Source organism: Halichoeres trimaculatus, unplaced genomic scaffold (genome assembly GCF_033239565.1).
Source record: "Halichoeres trimaculatus isolate MK-OKI-2021-1 unplaced genomic scaffold, fHalTri1.1 fHalTri1_scaffold_9, whole genome shotgun sequence".
Taxonomy (NCBI): Eukaryota; Metazoa; Chordata; class Actinopteri; order Labriformes; family Labridae; genus Halichoeres; species Halichoeres trimaculatus.
In genome coordinates, this window is record NW_027437188.1 from 18,679,669 (window position 1) to 18,697,091 (window position 17,423).

The 17,423-nt window shown below is 39.0% G+C and overlaps 1 protein-coding gene across 1 annotated transcript; it reads left to right on the forward strand.

Annotated features, from left to right (window-relative positions):
- Nucleotides 1-4,291: 4,291 nt before the first annotated feature.
- On the forward strand, nucleotides 4,292-16,293 carry alkbh8 (alkB homolog 8, tRNA methyltransferase). Its single transcript, XM_074679597.1, has 12 exons — nucleotides 4,292-4,463; nucleotides 5,339-5,472; nucleotides 5,561-5,661; nucleotides 5,790-5,927; nucleotides 6,350-6,445; nucleotides 6,719-6,823; nucleotides 8,453-8,523; nucleotides 12,698-12,804; nucleotides 13,127-13,275; nucleotides 13,896-14,176; nucleotides 14,820-14,969; nucleotides 15,545-16,293. Exons 1-12 carry the CDS (start codon nucleotides 4,326-4,328, stop codon nucleotides 16,187-16,189), a joined length of 2,115 nt encoding a protein of 704 aa, XP_074535698.1. The 5' UTR covers nucleotides 4,292-4,325; the 3' UTR covers nucleotides 16,190-16,293.
- Nucleotides 16,294-17,423: the final 1,130 nt, after the last annotated feature.

The window sequence follows — 17,423 nt, forward strand, 5'->3', positions numbered from 1 at the left end:
ATAGATCTTATGTTCCCGATAACGATGGATGGAAGGACAGGTCCATGTTGTCACTTCTTAGCTCACACCTGAGAACCAGTACATCATCCTCACCTCCTTCTCCTCACCTTTTGGGAAGACATCAGGCCTTACACCAGTTAGCATTGACATGCTACAGGCTGCTAACAGCTGGGTTTACATGCAAACAATGCAGCCATGGTTACATGTAGGATCTCCAGACAAACACAGGAGAAAAAGCAGTTAAAAATATCACTGAAGCTACAAAAAGTTTGGTGTCCATGACCAACAAATGAGCCATACAAAGTAATGATCCACTCCAAATACAAAGATTATGAAAAAAAGACGAAAAAACCTACAAGAAACAGACAAAGAAGAGAGAGCTGCTGCAAAAGGCAGCCATTGCCACCAGGGCAGCGCCTAACAAAAAGAAAGAAACTCTTAAAACAGTAAAATGTAACATTTATAGATAACTAATGCAGTGGATCATGTAAACAAAGACTGTTGTGACCACTTTGTCTTCCATGTGTTCTGTGACAGCAGTAAATAAGAACAACAAAACAGAAATAATACAGCTTGTTGATTATGATTTCATTTACTTTTGATGCTTATAGAGAGGTTAAAAATGTTCTATGATAATGGCTTAGACTTCAAACTGGATGAGTTTCATGTCTATTTTAACTTTCCGAATATAACTTATATAAATATTACAAATGATCCAGATCCATGGGACCTGAAACACTTACCCAAGGACTGATCTTCTCGTCAGCCCGATCAGTCACCCACTCATGATTGCTTTTCTCTACAGTGCTGAAGCCTCACCAACAACACAATCTGACCCCCATTCTTTTCCAAAACCGATCCTACGGATGAAAAGACCTCTCTAGCTCTGTAGCTGTTTCTGTGAACTTCCGACAGTGTGGAGCACTGCTGGGTCTTGTCACAACCAGTGGAGACCAGAATATGATTGATGATTTCTCCAGTTATTTATTGTCAAAGGTGGTTCTGCACTCCTTAGATTTGTCAGTGCACCTGAAACTGAAGCTTCTAACAATACCTTGTATTCAATGCAAAGACAAACATGCTTTGCTACATCCTGTTGGTAAGAAATGTTTATAACCACAATAAGGCTAGCTAACACCCTGCCTCAGTCACACTGTTGACCTAATTCAAAGTGATAAAGAGTGATTTTACATTGAGTTTATTTCCAAGCAAAGCTATTTGGCTGCTAGCTGTACTCTATACTTATACCCTTCCTCACACACACACACACACACACACACACACACACACACACACACACACACACACACACACACACACACACACACACACACACACACACACGCACACCTTCAGATATGACTATTATATTTCCAAACAATTTTTACCTTGGCTCAGTCACCACCTCAGCCTTTTTTAAGCTCTCATCTTCCGCTGGCAACATGCAAATATCTGCTTGCACACTGTCCCCAGTGAGAGGTGAAGATCAAAATCACTATTTTAAAAAGCAGGATCTGATATTGATATCCCCTCACCCCTATCATGCAACTAATTAGACTACACTGGTGCCAGCAACAGGAGTTCGGCCTCTGGCTGCTCGCCCTGCATTTCAAAAGTTTATGGCGTGCCTCAGGGCACACAAGTAGTCCCACTTTAGTTCTCACTGTTACCGTGCTTTTCAGAGTTTGGCTGGTGTGTGAGGTGAGGGTGCCCTTGAGCAAATGGTGAGAGAAATATCTTCCTAATCTAGTTCATGACCACAAAGAGACTTGTTGGAACAGCGACAATCCTCCCACTACATTCATCCTTTATGAGGTAAAAAGTTTGTCGAGATGCAGATCTCACAGAAGATATATTTTACAGTCTTTAACATTACTTAAATCAGAAGTTGAGTAGGCTTGAGACAACTTTAGAAAGAGTCTGTTTTTTCATCAAAGCAGAGACCTGATTTTGGTCATTATTACATGTCATTGAGTAATGACATAAAAACTTTGGAAATTGTTAATGCAGCATTTTTACAAGGGGCTTGATACTTAACATCTTGCTCTTAAAATGCTGGATGATGGCTGTGACATTGGTGATCAAGAAGGCTTATTTTTTGAAAATAAATAAAAGATTCTTTCCTTCCTTTTTTATATAACCCCTCAAATTGCTAATGGATATGATGTACTCATTCAAAGCAACGGTAAGGATTGGTTTGTGTTGATTTTGGTACCTCTTGTGGTTCAACTAAGATGCAACCTTCCGTGGAGTAACAATTACCAGTACATGACGATATTATAAATCTTCAACCCTAAAAAGTTTGATCACATCGAGTTTTACTTGATTACGACTTCAGGTCAATGCAAAGAAAGAAAACTTAGATAAGAAGGCCTTTAGGTACAAGTCATCACTGCCTCATTGACCGAGAGCAACTTTCTGGTATTTGATCTGACTCAAGGCTAGCAGATATTTTTTCACAAAGACAAAAACCAGAGTGAAATTGATTCTTTTCCTTTCAAATTGTCCAGCCTTGCCTTTTGTTTAAATAAACTGTGGTAACACTCTGAAGGACAGCCACAGAGTCCAGTGGATGAACATGTTGTGGTCTTTTTCTGGAACTGACTCTGGTTTACTCACCCACAGATAAATGAGACTTTATGTCCATGGACGTGATCCCGTACTCATAAAAGAGTTAAGATTTTATTGCACTGTTTTGATAAACAAGATGAAGCTGAATGTTGTGTTTATGTCACAGAGGACAGCCACGCTCCCCTGTTTGACCAGCTGTTGTTTTGTAGAGCAAACTGAGCCTGCTGTTAAGATGAAGAAGGGTTCCCAGTGGCTGGCAGCTCAGCCTGGCACTGTAATTACCAAGATGGCTGGAAACAGGTGAGGGCTTTATGACACAGCACCCCTGTATCAATCCATGCAGACGCACAAATGTTTCATGTGCCAAACACAGACACTGAAGACCACATGCGGGCTGGAACACACGTTTAAATCCACAGGGCTGTAGGGTCATTAATCTGGCTTAAGGAGAGTTTATACTCTGGATTGGACACATAAATAACTTTGACCAACACAGAAACTTCACCAAAGACAAAACAACAAACAGAAACATGGATTACAAGTGGTCAATGTACCTAATCATGAGAAACAACCTATGTCCCATGACTAAATGTCCTTATGTATATCTAACCTGTACCAACTTGCCTGATGAATTTATACTTTACATTCCCAGGTATTATAAGATCATCATCAGGTGCCAAAATCCAGGGGCGGTCTGATGATGGATGAATGAAACGGATGAAATTGGAATGGCACACAGCCTCTGCCGGGACAGTCCGCCCATATATTTACATTTTCCCCTTATTATCAAGTGAGCAGGGCCCATGGAATGATCCCTGGAGCATTGTCTTTTGTTAGAAGACTAGGGAGGCATGCAGCATGGATTTTCAGTTCTATATAATGGAGCCACAGGGTAAAACACAGCCATTCACCCAGAAAGAACGGGTAATCTCTTCTTATGCATGATACTATGGATGTATACCACATACTAGTAACCTATTCCTGGTGCAATATAAGACATCTGGAGTTAAATTAATTGACTTGACTGAAAGAGTGTTGGGACCACCACCCAACACTATTTATTTATAAATAAATAAATAAATAAATAAATAAATAGATAAATAAATAAATAAATAAAATAAAATAAAATAAAATAAAATAATGAAAAAATAAATAAAAATAAAAAGTACGAAATAAATAAATAAAAATAAAAACAGAAAATAAAAATAAAAATAAAAACAGAAAATAAAAATAAATAAATAAATAAAAATAAAAAATAGAAAATAATTAAATTAAATTAAATTAAATTAAATTAGTAAATAAACAAACGAACAAAAAAACAGGGCCCTCTTGGGTGGCAAATATACATACTAAAGTGGTCTTGTAAAACTCATAGAACCTTGTGCCCTCTTCAGTGATAACGAGTGGCATATGCCTTTTTTGTCCTTTTTGACCCTTGCCCTCAAAAGGCTGTGTATGCCACTGTCTAGACAATGCAAAGCTGTATTATTTGGCTTATAGCTGTGATGATTGTTTTTCTCTGGTTTAACTATTACACCCCAAAAACATGTCATTTCGAGGTCATGCCCATGATTATAGATTTCGAAAGATACAAATTATCAATAAAAAAATCCATGCAGAGCAAAACTTGCAGCAACCTGTACGTAGTATCCGTGACGTCACCAGTCGGTGCAGATGCAGCTTGGAGTGCATGCATCAGGAACTCATATGCGCAAAATCCCTTGTTATACCCGGATCCCTTAAAGTGACGGAGCATGGACCTCAGTGTGGAAAACAACGTGAAGGAGCTCAGGAGGAGTAAAGAGGAGAAGAAAATACTAAGAAAACAGTTAAAAGCCAGTCATACTCTCCTGAAACACGAAGGCATTGTTACGGCGTCTCAGCCCACCAAGGTACCGAAAAAACACTTAAAGAGAGAGAAGGGGTATCAGCTGTCCGCCAGGCAGGAGTTCTAGCTAGTGTAGTTTTTTTTAGTTTTTGAACAGTAACTTTTGATATAGCTGCCGGGGTTTCAAACTTCAACATCAAGTTATTGACGACTTAATTACGTGGATAGTTGTTTAAAAAAATAAAAAAGGTATTAACTGCTTTACATGACTGTTTACCGGTAAAGTATTAGCTTGTTTCAACAAACTTCAGTCATGCCAAAAGCAAAATTAATATTTAATATAGGCCTATTGTTTTTAATGTAATGATCAAAAATGTTTCAGAAGACCATGAATAGGTCTTAGATATATCATCCTCAAGCTCTAAAAAAAAAAATAGAATAAATAATATATTTTAAGTTCGCTCATTTGTTCAGCTTAGATCTACTGTATTTATTGTTTCTGTGTGTTTCCTGTTTTGATTGTTTTTTTGTTTTGTTTTTTTTAAGAAAGGGGACATCTTTTTGTATAAGCCTGGTGGCTTCTTGACCTCTCCTGACACACCCCTCTTATGTCTTTTATCAATCATTTGTCAGATCTTATGCAATTTTATACCTATGTAAATAATAATAATAGTAATATAGATGCAAACCAACATCTTGTTTGTGTAAGTCAAAAAATAGAAGCAAAAATGAGCAATGAAAACCACTGAACTATGGTATGATTTCATTAGACAAATAATCAAAGATTAGGTCTCATGTTATCACCTTTTAGATATCATATTATTGTAAAGTTCGAGACAGGTATATTGAAGCAGTAAGAAAAAGTACCACATGCCCTATTTGCAGACATCCATCCTGAACAGGCCAGTTTTTAACCACTTTGTCTCCTGACCTCTGCAGAGTTTGGTGGTGGCTAATGGCGGCCTTGGAAATGGTGTTAGTCGAGAGGAGCTGTTGTCAGCACTAAAAGGGTTGGGAGAGTTGGAGATGCTGATCATGCCCCCACAGAAGCCCTACGCTTTTGTAACATACAGGTATAGGTGCTGTGTGAAGTCATGTTTAAAAAACCATGATTTATTTTAAACATCTTAAACAGGTCTGTTAATGTCATACTGGCTGCAGGTCTGAGGAGAGTGCTCAGAAAGCCCACTTTCACCTCAATGGGCAGCAGATGCAGTGTGGAGGGAACATAGTCACGCTCTACCTCAGCTATGTCAACTCAGGTAATAAGAAACCCCTTTAGGCTGGATTAATTACAGTGCATTTTTACATAAAAAACACAGTACTGTGTATGGTTTTTGCTCTGTAAATTATTTTCCATTAAAAATGTTTATTCTTTTTCTTTATGCAGTAACCTGCCCCGAAGAGGAGGGTGTGCCTGTGTTGTTGCCAGAGGGATTAACTTTATTAGAAGATTTTGTGTCCCCAGAGGAAGAGACTTTGTTGCTCACTTCTGTTGACTGGTCATCTACAAATGACAGTGTCACAGGTGAGGACCTGCACAAGATGTATTTTTCCGCTTGTGGTTGATTAAGGCTGAGTTGTCCACAAATGTGGTCACGACATTTTCTATGTTTAGGATAATTTTGTAATTTATTTCAAAATAAAACCCAAGGTCAGAATGACAATGAAGCTAATCACAGCAGAACTAAGAAAAAATGTTTGAAGAATTAGTGTGGAAGGTGTGTTTGTGAAGTGTGTATCACTAAATGTTACATGTTTTTTATGATACATATTTTAACTGGTGGTAACTGATCCAATTGAATGATCAATAACCTAAAGATAGCAATTAGCAATCTTAAGATCTTGAAATCATATCAAGGTTCAAAAGTATGATGCACAGTTCAGATAAAAACATAACAACTTGATCATCAGTTTTTGATTTGATTTGTTTACTGTATTGTCTTTCAGCTCAAAAGGCTCTGAAGCACAGAAAAGTCAAACATTATGGGTTTGAATTTCGCTACGACAACAACAACGTTGATAAGGACAAGCCATTACCTTGTGGTGAGTGTTCTTATCACTTATTTGCCTCTCTGGAATAAGTGATTTATTGATCAAATCTCAATAGATCAGTAATATAAACAGTGCAATTCAGCATTTCACCTTATTTTACCATAAACTCATAAGTTTAATGTTTTGTTCATGAAGACTCCTTGTCTCGAATGTATTAGAAAAAAAGAATCCACATTATACATCACTTTGATACTTTTTTTCTCTACCATATTTTAATAATTTCTTCTTATACATGTCGGTGTGTGTGTGTTTGTGTGCATCTAGGTATCCCTCAAGAGTGTCTGCCTGTCTTGGAACGATGTGTGAGGAGTGGACACATCCTCCTCATGCCAGACCAGCTGACTGTCAACCAGTATGAGTGTGGTCAAGGTGAGACTTAGCTGTTGTTGAAACTTTAGAATCATGGATAAATGAAAAAAAATACATGGCAAAATGCAAAAGAAAATAGTCAATGGTGATAGAAAAAAATGCCTGTGTTCTCATGAGTTGGAGCACAGTCAATACCATATAAAATGTTCTGTGGTGGGTTAGAATTTGCGATATCAGTATTGCCTAGTGTCATAGGTTGCATGCCCCATTGGCAAGCCCTCAAACAGGTGGCACGTTTTCCCTACTCTGTGTTGTCCTCTCTGATTAAAGGCATAAAAGCCTGAAAAAAAACGTAAAAAAAAAAAAAAAAAATGTTGTCAATTGAAACAGGGGTTGTTATTATTACTAAATTTTATGGGGACATTTTGAATAATTTTAAGGTTATAATACTGTTTGCTCATATTGAATGTGCATATTTTCAAACCCAACATATCCATATGCCGTAGAAGTCTCTAAATCAGTCTGTCCACCTCTCAAAACTGCTCTAAAAATGGTACAATGTCTTTACAAGACTTGCTAAAATGATCAGTGAGGACCTCCTCACTGGTTAATGACACGTTGGAGGAGTTGGCCTCAAACACAAGGTCCGGCCATAACCCTGCCCTTGGCTGGCCTTCTGAGGGTTGGCCAGTCAGTTGGAATGGGGGTTGTGGAGTTGGTCCTTAAGGAGACAGCAGCTGAAATTAAGCATTTCAGACAGAGGCTAAAGCAAGAGTTTTCTAAAACGCCAGTGTGAGAAAATAGCTTTATTTTTTTTTAGCTTTAAGCTACTACAGATGAACCAGAGAGACAGTACAAATCTTCAAAATAGCATAACACCCCCTCTTGAAGACTGGTATCAGAAGCTCCAGAGCCTTAGGAGAGTTGTTGGCACGACAGTGAAATACTGTAACACAAGTGTTATTCATTTTCTTACTTAACACAGTTTGTGGAGAGAAAAACATATATTAGATAACATTTTTTAAAAGAACTGAATATGTGCCCATTTACAATTTTCAGATGTCAGGGTTGCTCTTGATGCATTTTTTGTAACTAAGGCAACTCTGTGGATAGTTGCAACTCCCACCACAGGGTGGCAGTGCAACCTTTCTGTAAAGCCTTGAACACACTTGCTTAGATCAGCAGATCAAATTCTTTAAGCTGTCCTAAAGACATAGCAAGTGCTCAGGGGTGAATGTGCCTTTTCGGTCATGGCCCCAAAACTATGGAACAATTTACCTTCGCACATCAGGTGTTGGCTTTAGTTGTTTTTACAGTTTTATTGTTTCTTTTTGCTTTTCATTACTGTTTATAATTCATAGTTTTGGATTGTGTACAGGACTTCTGGCCAACATTTTTGTGTTTTAAAGCACTTTGTAAATTAAGTTGAAGTAAACAAGTTTTGGCTTTCTTTTGATATTGTTAGATACACCAGCAAATCTGTGGCACCATCACGAGGATTTTAAGAATATTTTTATGAATGAAGATTTTTAGACTAAACAAAAACAAAGAACACCTTTTGAACAAATGAATATAAATATACTATCGATTGTCTCAATGAAGAAAATTGTCCTGGAGAAAAGCTAAAATAAAATTTAAAAAATGTGTTGATTCAATTTACGTTTTAAAATCCCTACTCCCTTTTTCTAGGTATTCCTCCTCATGTGGACACTCACTCTGCTTTTGAGGACACCATAATGTCACTGAGCCTTGGGGCACAGGTAAGAAGTCAGCCCATTATCCACCAACCATATAATTTGTCAGTAAACTTGTGTAGCCAGGATTGCCTGATTAATGGTTAATTCTTAAAAGAATGAGGCCAAAGTTACTCTGTTAATTTGATGACAGCACTGGTCTAAAAAAGAAAAAAAGTTCAGTTTTTATACCGTTGCAAAGCATTAAAGTGGCTGTAGATAGAAACAAACTATCATTAGATGTCTTTTTGGCCTTTTTGCCCTTCTGTGACAGAGTTTGATCAATCAAATAAGCTGTCACCACACTGACCATCCGTGTGATTCATCCATCTCAGGGGGCAGATAGGAGTGTGTGCAACAGTGTGTGTGTGGGTCTGACGTCCTTCAGATCTAGTGGAGAACATTTTGTCACCTTTTTGTCACCACATCTCATTCTCTCCCTCTATCTCTGACATTTATAAATACTGTCATAGTCTCTCTCACTGGTTGAAGACTCTGTTAGAGGTGCCATGGTGTCCCTGCTCTTGTAAACGGTAGAGGCTCAGGTTTCCCTTTGGAACAGGCAGCGTGACTTTCCTAGGTGTGAGGAGTTGGTGGTCTGGTGCTGCAGTGCTGCTTGCTGCTTGAGTGTCTGCAGGGTGACTGCAGCTGATGAACACCAATCTGTCCTTACTTGTATGAAACTCAGGGGGTCGATTAGCAATCAGCTGTCATCTGTCACAGCATCTGTGGCATACAGACAGGCAGATAGACAGACAGACGGTGTGACTGATTTCAAGCCTAGATAAGAGGTCAGCAAAAGAAACAACTGAAACAATCAAATGCCATGTGAAAGCAAACCAGAGCTTTACTTATATTTTGCTTGTTGTACGCAGAATTACAAATTCAGCCTGGTTAAACACCCCTATTGGGATTATGTGTTGTTTCTGGATTTAATTAGTTGTGCTACTCTGTTTACATGATGATTGTTGTTGGTTTTGAGTGATTTTTTTAAATTATGCAACTGTAAAGGCAAATAATTTCTATAAGGATGGAATAAATTGCATCTCACTAAATCAAATCAGATTGTGTTACGGTGTCGTCATCATATCCTATAGTAACGTATCATCAATCTTCATATTGTGTCATAACCCATCATCGTATTGCAGTGCAGTGTATCCTATAGTAGATTTTTAATCTACCCTTTCTTACCATTTCATTTTGTATCCTATCATTGCAGTGCAATTCTGTTGCAGCTTGTAGTATCGTATCCTCTTGTTATGTGTCCTGTTGTATTGCACTATTACCTGTTGTATCATTTTGTTACCACTGAGGTTCTTTGTAAATGATATTAGATTGTATCGCATCGTATCGTATCGTGACATAACATACGTATCATAATATATCGTGTACACACTGTGTACAGTAGGAGTGAGTAAAATTATTGATTAATTGATGCATCCCATTCCCCATCCAATTCAACATCATTTGAATCTTGATTCTCCTCCTGGCCAATGGAGGGCGCTGTGCATGTTATTCGCGTTGTATCTACAGAGGCCGCACTAGACCAAACAACAACTAAATGCCAACCAAGGCAAGCAGCAGCCTAAAGCCAGCTCCTTCAACTTTTAAGTCTGATGTTTGGGTTGTTTTATTGCTCAAAAATGTGAGGAGGACGTACCACATGTGTTCACAAGGGCATGGAAATAGATTTCAAAAAATTGTTGGGAGATAGAAAAGAATGGAATAGAATGAATGAATGGAGCTTTATTGTCATTGTAACAAGTACAACGAAGTTGAAGTCACAGCAGCAATCAAGAAAACAAAAGTAAGAAAGTGGATAAAAAAGTGCGAAAAGGTCCATAAGAAAATAGAAGATGACAGCTTGTCCATCATTCTCCAGTTCAGCCAGCCTCCACCTCCACAGGGTCCAGGACTGAGCTTCTTCAGTCATGCTCCATCTCTGTCTCCTAGATCCTGTCTGCTCACAGCAGGTGAAACTCTTCCAATGTGGCGTTGGTGTCTGATGTTAGCTCTGTTAGCTATGTCTGTGAATAGCATGATGCTACTCTGCCCTCTGGTATTCCCTCTGTTGCTGGGTTAGCACAGCTAGCTCGTCCATCTTATTGGAGATAGATCTTACGTTCCCAGTAACGATGGATTGAAGGAGAGGTCAATGTCATCACTTCTAAGCTCACACCTGAGAACCAGCACGTTGTCCTCACCTCCTTCACCTCAACTTGTGGGAAGACATCGGACCTTACACCAGTTAGCATTGACATGCTACAGGCTGCTAACAGTTGAGTTCACATGTAAGAAATGTGGCTATGGTTACATGTAGGATCTCCAGACAAACACAGGATAAGAAGTAGTAGAAATATCACTGAAGCCACAAAAAGTTTGGTGTCCATGACCAACAAATGAACCATACAAAGTAATGATCCACTCCAAAAACAAAGATTACGAGAAAGAGACGAAGAAGTTACAAGAAATTGACAAAGAAGAGAGAGCTGCTGCAAAAGGCAGCCATAGCCAACAGGGCAGCGCCTAGCAACCATGTCAAGTTATGTCATCTACATCTGTAAAATTAAAATAATCAAATAGGATTAGGATTGAAATACAGCAGTTGTCATACAACTCTGTGCAACATATCAGTTCAATGCTGTGCTAAAATGCAACATCTCTTCAAATAAGTAAAATAAGTTGAAGACTTAATCTACTCCCTAAAGAGCACTCACACACACACTTGATGCTCCATTAGAGGGATTGATTGATCACAAGTACAAGATTAATAATGTAACATTCCTATCAAGCCATACTCATGTACTGATGCTTACATACTGGCTGTATGACCAAAAAAGGTGCTGTAGACACTCAGTGAGACCTAAGCATACACAGCACTTTTTACACAACACAATCAATTGAAAATAAGATAAAACTTGAAAATGAAATAAATGTCATTTCAGCAGAGAACATGTGCTTATCTTTAATTTTCTTTAAAAGGATACATTACACCCAGAGATCATTATTCGGATCACATGTCAAAGACTATGTCAATGTGTTGCAACGTAAAGCTTAAAAAATGTGTTTTTGACTCTTAATAGGTACCTGGTGTTTATTGATGCATGTTGTTGTTACAGGTTGTGGCTTAGTTAGTATTCCTGCATCAGATATCCTTGCTCAATAAATAATCCCCATTGGATTTTAGTGGGTTTTGTTTAATTTAAATGCTTTCAAAATAAACAAAAAAAGAGTCTAAACTGACTCTGTTAACACATGCAAACTTAATGTAAATTGGATGTTTGCAGTTACACATACACCAGTGTTACGCTCTGTGGTTTTATTGAGCCTATTTGTATTTGCAAAGAGAGAGGACACAAGTGTGTGTGTGAGAGTGTGTGTGGGTCAGAGATTGATGAATAGTCTTGTAGTCAAGCATAGCTGCCAGCATCACCATCGATTTAGTCACATTCCACTGGTCTCATTGATTGGCTAATTCTCAACAGATAGGAGCAGCACAGTTCAGCCTGTCATGTGTGTATGTGTGTATGTGTATATGTGTGTGTCAGTCTGTGCGTTTGTGTCTGTGAGAGATTTCTGTTTATGGTTCCAGGCAAAGATCTGATCATTTGCTGGAGTTGGATGTACATCACTTTCTCACAATATTACACAAACACTTATCTGCCCGTCTGTCTTTCTCTCACACACAGACACACACACATAGACACTCTTACACACTCCTCTACTTCACAAAATCCAATTTTCCTGCTGTCAGAACTCGGGGAGATGCAGTTTAGAAATTGTGCGGATGTAATTTCCCAGCAGAGCTCATGCTGTTACACGCTGTAAGGAAACATTGGGATCAAACACCGATGCTGTTGATATTCTTCAGCTAGTTGTTAGTGAGAGCAAGGAGCTCAAATTTCTGTTTGTGGGTGTGTTTGTGTCTGTTTTCCCCAGGGTGATATTCAACAAAAAATGAAGGGGAAAATATATATATATTGCAATTACAGTTCTGATTTTATCACAATAACTTGTTAGCTTTTTACAAAATAAGCTTTGCTGCAACTAAAATTTTCCCAACAACTGTTTTGACCTGACTTTGCTTATTAATACATTTTTCTTGGTTTTTCTCTGAAGTTAGTTGCATCGTCATAGCTCAAAACATTCGTACAAGGACTTATTTTTAATTTGTGATCTGCCTTTTATTGTGATGTTACAGACGGTGATGGAGTTTCGTCATCCCGATGGCCGTCTCATTCCTGTGGTTCTGCCACCGCGGAGCCTCCTGCTGATGAAAGGGGAGAGCAGATACCTCTGGACGCACGGGTGAGTCGTCAGACCTCTGTCATGGAGTCAATTTATCTTGATTTGAGCTTTAAGTCAATCGACAGGGAGTGACAGTCCTTTTCTTTCTCTGCTCCTTTGAGCAAGAGCAGAGAAATATTGAATTTCTCTGACCTTTTCTCCGAGAGTCTGCCTGTGGAGTTTTTCTACAAATTTAAATCCCTTCACACATAAAAAGATGTCAAACCCAGAGTTTGGTCATTGCCTTATTTCTTGGTGTTTATATGACGTATGACTATTACACAGATTTTACTTTGCACAAAGTTTGTGTGTGACTGTAAACTTTCTCCTATCTCACATTCAGGATTACTCCTCGGAAGTTTGACACGTTGCCAGCCTGTGACCCACAACCCTCTGCTGATTTTGGGACCCACAGCAATCTCACACTGAGCAAAAGGGGCACTCGCACTTCTTTCACTTTCCGAAAGATAAGAAACACACCGTGTGACTGTGGTAGGAATCTTACAGTTTTTATTAAAAAGAAAAGTTTGACTGATAACAAAAAATGTTTTGCCTCTGATAGATGTCACTTAGCCAAGTGTAAAGATATTTTTAATGTAACTCTTGTAACTTTTACTGACGTATCACATTAGCTTTAGATTACCTGTTGTAAAGTGTAGTCTTTACTGGTATTGTATGAGACAATTAAAGAATTGCTGTAGTGCAGCCATTGATCAAAGTTATGATTTCAACATGTTAGACCCCTTGGATTTTGGACAGATATCCAAAACACTGTTTCCAAAATCTCTAAGAAATTTAAAATGTTCCATAAATTATTCTTGTTGGCCAAACTCACCAGGGGAACTCCCTGTATACTGTAAAACATAGGACCCTCAAATCTCATCTTGTTCCTTAGGGCTTTTTTCTCTGGCCATCTCTTTTCCCCTCTACAACTTGCCTTTAGGTTCATCCTTACACATTGTGTTTGTGTTTACATTGTGTGTCACTGTTAAACAGATCACACCCAAAATCATCCATGTTTGAAACAGAGAGACACTGTCTCTTCAAAACAACACATCAGAATGCACTATTTAAAATAATCATTAAACCCTGCCCTGCCTGTGTTTCACCAGCCTTCCCCTCAGCATGTGACAGTCAGGGGGCTTCATCAGTGCCCACTGTATCTACACCCATGCCTCCGTCGCTTCCTTGCTCCCACACTGACGCAGCCCTCCTGGAGGAGCAGTATGTGCATCGGGTGTACGACTCAATTGCCTCCCACTTCAGCAGCACTCGCCACTCCCCCTGGCCTCGTGTTTGCCAGTTTCTAGACTCACTCCCGGCTGGGAGCGTGCTAGCTGATGTGGGCTGTGGAAATGGAAAATATCTTGCTGTCAACCCAGATGTGTTTGCTGTGAGTGTTATTATGTTCTACTACTCTGTGTACAAATCTGTTACTTCAGTAATCCCTGGATGGACATTTCTTTTCTGTTTCATTTCTCCTTCTGCTGCTTCTGAGGTGATCTAAATGTAAAATGCCACCCTACTCCATGAGTCATTTATCTGTTGAAAAATGCCCAAACTGCAAGAGCTGTTTCACATTTACACTCCAAAAGTCAGTTGCTGCAATAAAGTGTCTGCTCCTTTTATTTTTACGATTCTTTTCATCCTCATTTTCTGTTTAGTTGTTGGTGTTTCACCCTTTTTTTCTCATTCTCTCTCCAATTGCAGATTAACACTTTGAACCGTGGAGGTTTTAATTGAAATGGAAATGCTTAGCCTTGTGTGCGAATCAGAAAATAGGTCTGAGCATGTGCCTCCATTTTCTCACCGTCTTAACACCTCTGTGTCTTTAGGGAAGGAGGTCTTATCACGCTTGATTGATTTATCACATTAAAGGAAATGTGTCGAAAAATGATCATGACTGTCAACCCCCCACCTCTACCCACACCCACACACACACACACACACACACACACTCACTCACCGATACACACAGTTTGTCTGTTTTTTAACTGATTTTGTCCTCCTGTGTGTGTATTCTCGTCTCCTTTCAGGTTGGCTGTGACCGCAGCAGTGCCCTTGTCCAAATCTGTGCAGACAGAGGTTTCCAGGCGTTTGTATCTGATGCTCTCAGAGTCCCTCTGCGAGCTGCCTCCTGTGATGCTTGTATTTCTATTGCTGTCATACACCACTTTTCAACACAGGTACACCTTTTACACACCTGCACACACGCATATGCGCACTCAGAGTAGATGTCAGACAAGAACACTGAAGAAACAGACATTTTGGTACAGGTCCAAGATCTGATATTTGTCTTTGTGCTTCATCCATGGGGTGTGTGCGTATGTGTGCGCCGGAGGGGTGACAATGGAAATACTTTTCAGGACCTAAAAACTATTTATCAAAACTGAGAAAAGTTAAACAAATTTCAGGCTTTTATTACTCCAAAACTTGTTAAAATGTTTGTAATTTTATTCACTCAAGCTAAAATATTCAGTTTTAAAATCTGGTAACAGATAAAAGGGTAAGACCTCAACACTAACACCTGCCGATCCTTTGTGGCTAATGTTAAAAAACTTCCAGCAGGATTTTAAGATTTATTTTGAGGACAGAACATTACCAGAAGGAAGAGTTCAAACTGACTTTGTTGGCTGATAGGGTTCTGACTGATGAGTCTGTAAAAACTTTAGGTGTTTTGTTTGGATTGCACTACGGAAAAACACACACACACACACACACACACACAGAAATGACTCTTTTGTGTTGTGTTATTTCGCAGGACCGTCGGCTTGCAGCGGTGAGAGAGATGGTGAGACTTTTAAAGCCCGGAGGTCGAGCGCTCATCTATGTCTGGGCTTTTGAACAAGAGTACAACAAGCAGAGGTCAAAGTACCTCAAAGACCAGAACAAGGAACCTCCTGAGAGCCACAGCCCTGTCAAATACACATCAGACAACAACCAGGAGCCTCTAAAGGATGACTGCAGGCCTGGGGACAATCTACACGATCTTAACAAAGTGACTGATGGAAAACTTAGTGTGCACAAAAACCGCACAGCTTTTAACACACAGGACCTTTTAGTTCCCTGGCATCTGAAGGAGGGTAAAGGACGAGGGGAGGGAGAATCAGGAGAGGAAGAGAAGAAGGGAAAATCCAAGAAGACTCTGGGAAAGCCTTGCCCTACCACAAACCCAGACTCTAAACCTTTTCCAGATATAGATACAACTCAGACCTCAACTGTGAAACAAAAATCAGAGTCTGAGAAGAGCTCGGCCCCCATTTTTCATCGGTACTACCACGTTTTCCAGCAGGGGGAGCTGGAGCAGCTGTGTAGACAGGTGGCTGGAGTCAAGGTGGAGAGCAGCTACCATGACCAGGGAAACTGGTGTGTTGTATTAGAAAAGGATGAAGTCACACACTCATAAAATACAATGATTCAGCTTAAGTCAAAGAAAAACTTTGGTTTATTTTAATCAAACAAAGTGAACAGAAATGCAATCAAATAAAAACTTAAATTACCTTAAATGCCTTCTCTGCTGTGCTGTCACTTTCACATATTTTGTTGATTTGAGGGCCTACTGAACTTTTTTAAATTAGATTTCTTTTATCCCGTCTGTTGTTGGGCTAAAAAATCTCTGAAAAGACAAAAAATACAAGAGTTCAATAATAAAATAATTTTTATTTATTGAACACAATTCAGTTTTCAAAGCGCTTCAACAACGAATCAAAATAAGGTCATAGACAGGTCACAGAAGGATTTATGATAAAGAAACATTTAAAGGCATAAAATTTATTTCAAATGAACTCTCATTTTTTTTTTACTTAAAAAAAGAATTAAAATTTAACTAAAAGTTAAGATTCAAGCTAAAAAATTGACAAGGTCACTAATGAATGTATTTCTTACCAAGAGACTCCAAAGAGATAGCTGCCTTAGCTGACCCAGCAGATAATTTCAGAGTACATGAGTCCTTACAGTAAACACTACGTCTTGTTTAGTTTTGATCATGGTTGTTCAGTCATAAAAAGCCTTCTGCCTGGGGATCTCAGTGTATGTGTTCCAAACCTCAGCACTCACTTAATGTGATAAATTTAGTTCAGTTACAAGCATACACATAAGTCTGTATAACAGCTGAATTACTTGGTGCATGCATCCCTTATTAAACAGCAATGTTTTACCAGGTGGCTTTAACACGGAATAAAAAGCAGGATAATGGAATACTGATGTTACAGGACTGTAGTATGGTTATTTGTTGTGGATGTTTGTAATTAATCGGCAGCTCCTGGTAAATTACTCCTGTGGCTCTTCAGTCCGCTGGGACCCACACAGACTCTCCCGTTGTTGTGCTGAGATGAGAGATGACTCTTGACTTTTATTGACAGTGCTTTATTGATTCAAGGGGAAGCAGCATGGTGTGTGTGTGTTTGTGAGAGAGATCCTTCCATGCACAATATGTGTTTGTGTAGCAGTAACATTGTTCACTTATTGTTGTTTCTAAATCTCTCAGCAGAGGCTGATAGATGACATTTGGAGGGGTAATTAAAATGTAAAGAAATGCCCCCTTCTGGGCATAGACCATTGATTTGACTACAGGACAATTTAAATCTTTAGCTTCCGGGAGTCAGGAGACATTTATGCTGAAATGATGGTGACAACACTTT

Bases quoted from the DNA above. Each gene is read 5' to 3' on its own strand.
- alkbh8 (XM_074679597.1), top strand. From the start codon at position 4,326: ATGGACCTCAGTGTGGAAAACAACGTGAAGGAGCTCAGGAGGAGTAAA. The intron at 6,824-8,452 runs GTGAGACTTAGC...CCCTTTTTCTAG, and splicing joins CCAGTATGAGTGTGGTCAAG to GTATTCCTCCTCATGTGGAC. The intron at 14,970-15,544 runs GTACACCTTTTA...GTTATTTCGCAG, and splicing joins TACACCACTTTTCAACACAG to GACCGTCGGCTTGCAGCGGT.